A 7,201-nucleotide genomic window follows, 5' to 3' on the forward strand; every position below is an offset into this window, starting at 1 on the left:
CCCCAATGAAACTAACACAGTCCACGAAAACTCAAGCAGAGACATGGTTCCCAGAATCACAGTTCACACACACACACACACACACAACCTAGCAGTAACAATTGACGGCGAACCAAACGATCAGGCGATCACTCAGCCAGACGCAAATGCTGTCAGCAGATTAGTGAACACGAGCGCCGAAGCGACCCATCCGCGCCGTGGCCAGCCCGGAGCCGAGCCGCTCGTCTTCCGGCCATCTCCGCCATCCTTTCTTCCCGAACGCCCATCGGACTCGGACGGGCCGAGATCCGGCGGCGACGACGCGTTCGCCGTGAGGCTGAACGGCACCAGCACCGCGTCGATCATGTACACGGCGACGGGGTCCGCGTCCGCGAGCGTGCGGGTGACCCTGGCCGCGTTGTGCGTCGCGGACACCAGGGTCACCTTGCCGCCGGCGCTGTGCACCGCGAAGCCGACCGTGGTGCCGGCGTCGTCCGAGGCCAGCGTGGCCAGGTCGTCGTGGCCTGCCCTGAGCGCCTGCGGGGAGTAGTGCCCCAGCGCGCCGTGGTACAGCACCACCGCGAGCCGGGCGTCGGCGCGGAGCTTCTCGAACGTCGGCTCGAACGCCTCCACCGCCTTGTCCGCCGGGCAGAAGAAGGTGAAGCCGTCGCGGGTGTGCTTGTCGAACGCCGCGGACGCCCCGGCCGTGGCGGCGATGAGGCCGGCGAAGCGCCCGCACCCATTCTTGGACATGACGTCCGAGAAGTCGAGCCTGCTTGGCTCGGGCGACGACGAGGAGGGCGCCTCGGCCGCCGGGGACGACATCACACCACTCACCTGCAGCACCGATATGTTGTACGGCGCCTGGTGCACGGCCTTCACGTAGAACACGGCGGTGCCCCGAGCAGCGCCGGCGTCCTGGGGAGCGAAGGCCACGCGCCCGCCCCGGCGGTCGGCGATCTCCACCATGCCGGCGCTCCCGGGCGCGTCGCCCGAGGCCTGGAACAGGGTCGACACATCCGCGGAGCCGCCGGGGAGGCCGTGCAGCTTGGCGTCGTCGTAGTAGTCGACGAGGACGTGGAGGGAGAGCACGTGCCGCAGCGTCCCGCGCGGGAGGCCGCGCGCCTTCAGCGGCGCCATGTGCGCGTCGTCCACGGCTAGGACCGTGATCGTGTTCCGGCCGTTGATGTCGTCCGCGAGCCCGGTCGCCGTGAGCTCGCGGCTGAACTCGGTGAGGTCGCGGTGCCCGGAGAGGATGGCGGTGATGTTGTGTGCGGCACTCCACGCCGGCGCGGAAGTGGCCACAAGGACGGCCGCGGTGACAAAGAGGACGAGAGCGGAGCGGCCGCCGACGAGCGGCATTGTGGTGTGGGGGTTTTCTTGGTTTCTGTGAGGAGAGCAGGAGATGTTGACGGGACAAGAAGCGTTTCGCAGAGGCGCGAGCTGCTCGTGGTTTTATGGGAGTGAAGTGGCTGCGAAATGGGCGCGACGGCGTCGCGTTGTCTTGTGTCCGGTATGGTTGAGGGCAGCGAATTCGAACCTGTTCAGCATTATAATAGTGTAACCAGTGTTCAAAACTTTCATCTATACGCATAGCTGTCGGTACATGTACTGACAGGCAGGGGTATCTCCTGTTAGTGTGTCCGGCCCTGACAAGTGGGCTAGGCGTGTTAAGATGGACCCATGATCTGCCTCTCCGCGGGCCTGGCCCGTCAGCAAATCTTCTGACAGGGTGTCCATAGTTATCTGTAACCTCTCCCTCGTTCTCTGGGCCACGTGGCGTACGGCCTGGGCCTGACAGCTAGGACCGCGGTCTCCGGACCTCCCCCGTGCTCTTATAGGTATGGCGCCTCCACGTGGCCACGAGGGCTGGATACCCTAAAGTGGCCTCCACGGTCCCGGACTCCCCAGGGAGGTCCGGTGCCTCCACGTGTGAGGGGCCAGGCCTCCACGGGTCCGATCACTCCAACCGGCCTCGGGGGTCCGGATCCCTCTTCCCTCGGGAAGGGGTCCAGCGCCGCCACGTGCCGCCATGGAGGCGACTGCCGGGCTAGCCCTGCCACGTGCCCGTGGCAGGTGGGCTGGGCGCGCCCAAATCAAAAGTATGGCCTACCCACTGACACACGGGGCAGGTATGCTGACACCACGGTAAGCCCGCCTGTTTCCAAGGCGGCACGTCGTATCACCGTGTACTGTGCGCAAACGGTGTACAGCCTACTCACGACGCCGCACGCGTGGGTGATGATGGCCTGCCGCGAGTGAGCCGAGGCGTGCGCTGCAACAGTGCGCGCAGAGGCAACGCCGCGGCTGGTCAGCGCTGTTTCTTCGCCTAAGAGAAGGTTCTGATCCAACAGTGGCAGCACGGCTTCACTGTTGGGTAACACTGACAGCAGTCACTGTGCAGGCAAGGCTGCACACGGCCATATCCTGGCTGTAAATACGCAAATCAACTTCTCGATAGAGAGGACTACGGAGAGGAGCTGGAGATGAAGATATCCACATCTCTCATAGAACAGGCTCTTGTTGGCCGGGCCCACCTGTCGGGGCCCCGCACAGTGTAAGCACTCCGCTTGGGCTATAAAAGGGAGAGTGTACTCGTTAGAAACTCGCGTCTCAGGTTCCATCCTAGACTGACACAAGGACTAGACTCACAAGCTTTCCCAAACTTCCACAATCAATACAACACCCAAGTGAACGTAGGGTATTACGCTCCGGCGGCCCGAACCACTCTGAAATCCCGGTGTCTTTCCTGTGTTCGTCCGCTCATCGATCAAGCGCTCATAGATTTCCTCTAAACTCTTCCTAAACTAGGATTAGGCAGGTGCATTCCGCCACCCGGTTGGAGATTTCCTCCGACATTTGGTGCGCCAGGTAGAGGATCTAGGTTTGGTTTGCGCTCGGTCGAAGCTCAAGTCGACAATGGCGCAACAAAATGGTCACCACGACCTCCTGTTGGGTGAGGAAGTGGCATCCTCGACGCTACATGCCTCACGCCGTCCCCCATCCAGGGTGGCAGCGCGTGCTACTCCGCAGCGTCGTGTGAAGCGGGCCTCCGTGGTCCAATCGGTGCCTGTACCGAATGGGCTGCTCGTGGCAGCCAGAAAGTTGCTCCGCAACCCTCCTGACAAGGCAGCCTCGCCTGACGCGCAGAGGCAATGGCGTGACGATGTCGACGCCTCCTCAACCTGGCATAGGCTTCTCCAGGCTCAGCGGGGGGATCTGTGTCCAGGCAACGCCGTCGTCAGGGCGGCGCATCCGGTTCTGTGCTGTCACCATCGGTGAGGAGTGCACGGACCGAAGATCTTCGGGCAGAGCTCAACCGCCGACTCAGCATTGAGGGTCGAGATCTTGCGCCCGAGCTCGATGCGGCCGTGGCTAGGCCGCAGGGACTCGCTCAGGCACCGGTGTCGGGCGTGGGCTGCGCAGCGCTCGCAGACCACCTTCGCGCGGTCGTCTGGCCGTCCAAGTTTCGGCCTCACCTGCCGGAAAAGTATGACGGGTCCACCAACTCGTCAGAATTCTTGCAGGTCTACATCACCGCCATCACGGTGGCTGGGGCTAACGACGCCGTCATGGCAAGTTACTTTCATGTAGCCTTGACCGGGCCAGCCCGGACCTGGCTCATGACCCTCACTCCGGGATCCATCCAATTCTGGGGAGAGCTCTGCGCACAGTTCACGGCAAACTTTGCCAGTGCGTACCAACAGCACGGTGTGGAGGCCCACCTCCACGTCGTAAGACAACAACCCGGAGAAACCCTCCGGACCTTCATCTCTCGCTTCACCAAAGTACGAGGAACGATTCCCCGTATCTCCGATGCATCCATTATCACGGCTTTCCGTCAGAGGGTCCGTGACGAGAAGATGCTGGAGAAGCTGGCGACACATCAGGTGGAAACTGCCACCACCTTGTTTGCCTTGGCGGACAAATGCGCCAGGACTGCAGAGGGCCGTGCGTGGCACTCTGCAACCAGGCAGGACCCGCTCAGACGAGTGGGCCCAGTGTCGCTGCCCCTGGCAGTGGCAAGAAAAAGAACAAGAAAAACCGTGGCTTTGACAAGTCATGGGTCGGGGGTCCAGCCGTTGCTGCTGCGATGACCGGAGGACAGAACTCCCGAGGCAAGCGCCCATGTCAACAGCGCACCGACGGGTCGTGCCCAGTTCATCCAGGGGCTCGCCACAGCGCCACCGAGGGCCGCGAGATCCAGAAGCTCGTGGAGCACCTTCACAAGAGGCGTGACCAGACCTCCAGGGAAGGCTCCCCCCTCCGTGGCGGTCCGGCAAGGAGAAGGCTTCCGACACCGACGCGGCCGCGGCGTAGCGGGAGTTGGGGTATCAAACCCCCAACAAAGACCTTAAGGGTCTCTTCCACCAGTCCGACTCTGAGTCCGGTGGTGACGAGCACCACAAGAACCTGGACGTCATGTACGGCGGTAGTTCGGAGCTCATCTCTCGGCGGGACATCAAGTCTCTTCGCCGAGAGATCCTCTCGGTGAAGCCGCGGATGCCGAAGGCGATGCCCCATCAGCGGGTGAAGAGTACCACTATCTCCTTCGGGCCATCCGACTGCCAGAGAACATGGCGGGCGCTGGAGTGCTGCCGCTTGTCACGGCACCCACCATTGCCAACATCCGCCTCCACCACGTGCTGATCGACGGAGGCGCTGGCCTCAGCGTCATCAGCTACGCAGCATTTAAGCACCTGCAGATCCCGGAGTCCAAGCTGACTCCATCGTGCCCATTCTACGGAGTGGGCCCGGATCCCGTGTACCCGGTAGGGACCGTCTCCCTACTGGTCACATTTGGGACGGAGGACAACTTCCGCACTGAGAATGTGCAGTTCGAAGTTGCGGAAGTTAACGTCCCCTTCAATGCCATCATAGGCAGACCGGCCCTGTACCGGTTCATGGCCATTGCCCATTATGGGTACTTGGTTCTTAAGATGCCGTCTCCGGCGGGCGTCCTTACCGTCCAGAGCGACCGAGCCGCTGCCGTCATGGCGGTTGAAAAACTCTATGCGCTAGAGGACTTATCCCCGTAGCCAGCGCTGAGGGGTCCGACCCCTCATCTTCACGTGCCAAGTCCCCGGCCAAGGCACCCAAGATCCGTCTGTCTGATACGGATGATGTACCCGTGAAGACCGTCCAGGTCGGACCGGAGGCCTCCCAGACTACCCGCATCGGTGGGAACCTGGAAGACAAATAGGAAAGCGCGCTCATCGCCTTCCTCCGGGCAAATATCGACGTGTTCACTTGGGAACCGTCACAAATACCCGGGATCCTTAGGGAGGTGATTGAGCACCATCTGAAGATCCACCCTGATGCCAGACCAGTCCGGCAGAAACCGCGAAAGCAGTCCATTGAGCGGCAGAATTTCATCCGTGAAGAGGTTCGAAAGCTGCTGTAGGCTGGCTTCATCGAAGAGGTCTACCACCCGGTGTGGTTGGCCAATCCGGTCATTATCCCAAAGGCTAATGGGAAGCTTCGGATGTGCATCGACTACACCAATCTCAATAAGGCATTTCCAAAAGACCCCTATCCACTCCCTCGAATAGATCAGATTGTAGACTCCACTTCCGAGTGTGATTTGCTGTCCTTCATAGATGCCTATTCTGGTTTTCATCAAATCAAAATGGCTAGAGATGATAGGAAGCACACTGCTTTTGTAACAGAGGATGGTCTTTACTGCTATATTGTAATGCCATATGGACTGCTTAATGCTCTACCCACTTTTGCTCGTGTAATGAACATCACTTTAGGAGAATTGGTTAGAGATATAGTTGAGGTCTATGTTGATGACATCGTTGTTAAGACTAGAGAATCGAATTTCCTACTAGAAAATCTAGCTCAAGTCTTCGACAAACTACACGCCACCTCTACAAAGCTTAACCCCGAGAAATGCGTCTTCGGCGTTTTAGCGGGGAAGCTCCTTGGTTTCCTGGTGTCCCACCGAGGGATTGAGGCAAACCCGGACAAGGTCCGGGCAATCGAGGCAATGAGGCCCCCTGCGCGTCTCAAGGACGTATAGAGGTTGACGGGGTCTCTTGCAGCCCTCAACCGCTTCATCTCGAGGATGGCAGGAAGGGCTCTTCCCTTCTTCAAGCTGATGAGGGGGTCTGGTCCGTTCGTATGGATTGAAGGGGCGGAACAAGCCTTCCAGGAGATGAAGCAGTACCTCACCTCCTTGCCAGTCCTGGTCGCCCCGGACCCAGGTGAGATACTGTTTCCTTACCTTGCAGTGACGACCGAAGTTATCACCATGGTGCTGGTCACTGAGAGGTCCGAGCAACTCCTGCAGGGGGCCCCCGTGGTCCCCCTGTAGGAGAGGGAGGTCCGACCTCCACCGGTGAAACAACCGGCTCTGCTTCGGAGGGCCCGGCCGGGTCCCGACCCGGGGAAGCTTCAAGTGACCTAGGGTCCGGCGAGTCCCCAGCACAAGGAGAAGGACCCAGTCCGGCAGGCAAAGTCAGGACTGTCCAGAAGCCGGTCTACTATGTTAGTGAGGTCCTTCATGAGGCAAAGGCCAGATATCCTGAAACGCATAAGCTCCTTTATGCTATACTCGTTGCGTCCAGGAAACTCCGTCATTATTTCCAAGCCCACAAGATTGTTGTGGTGACCTCTTACCCAATGAGGGTCATCCTCCACAATTCCAACACCACGGGCAATATAGCCAAGTGGGCAGCAGAGCTTGCTGGTTTCCAACTTGACTTCCAGCCACACCACGCCATCAAGAGCCAAGTCCTTGCGGACTTCGTTGCAGAATGGACTCCAACTCCAAGTGACTCAGGGGGTCCGGACCATAGGTCGGACCCCCCACCTCAAGCCAAGGCTCCGATGTTCACCGGGCCCCACTGGACACTCTTCTTCGACGGGTCCGCACGCAACAGAAAGGCTGGCGCTGGCGTGGTCCTCATCGACCCACATGGCGAGCAAGTAAAGTATATGGTGCTTCTCGACTTTAAGGCCACCAACAACATGGCGGAGTATGAGGCCTTAATCTTTGGACTCATGGCAGCCCTATTCCTAGGGGTCTGGGAGCTCCTGGTCAAAAGAGACTCCTAACTCGTCATCAGGCAGGTCCGAGGGGAGTGTTGCTGCAACAATTCCCAGCTCGCAGCCTACCTAATCCACGTAAGAAGGCTAGAGAAGGACTTCGATGTGCTGGAACTGCAACATGTTCCACGCGAAGGCAAATCAGCGGCTGATGCACTCTTCGCGAGGG

The 7,201-nt window shown here is 59.9% G+C and overlaps 1 protein-coding gene across 1 annotated transcript; it reads right to left on the reverse strand.

The window, feature by feature from the left end:
- Positions 1–1,387, reverse strand: LOC112900166 (fasciclin-like arabinogalactan protein 1). Its single transcript, XM_025968941.1, has one exon. It carries the CDS (start codon positions 1,339–1,341, stop codon positions 133–135), a length of 1,209 nt encoding a protein of 402 aa, XP_025824726.1. The 5' UTR covers positions 1,342–1,387; the 3' UTR covers positions 1–132.
- Positions 1,388–7,201: the final 5,814 nt, after the last annotated feature.

The sequence above is a fragment of the Panicum hallii genome, chromosome 1 (assembly GCF_002211085.1).
Source record: "Panicum hallii strain FIL2 chromosome 1, PHallii_v3.1, whole genome shotgun sequence".
Lineage (NCBI taxonomy): Eukaryota > Viridiplantae > Streptophyta > Magnoliopsida > Poales > Poaceae > Panicum > Panicum hallii.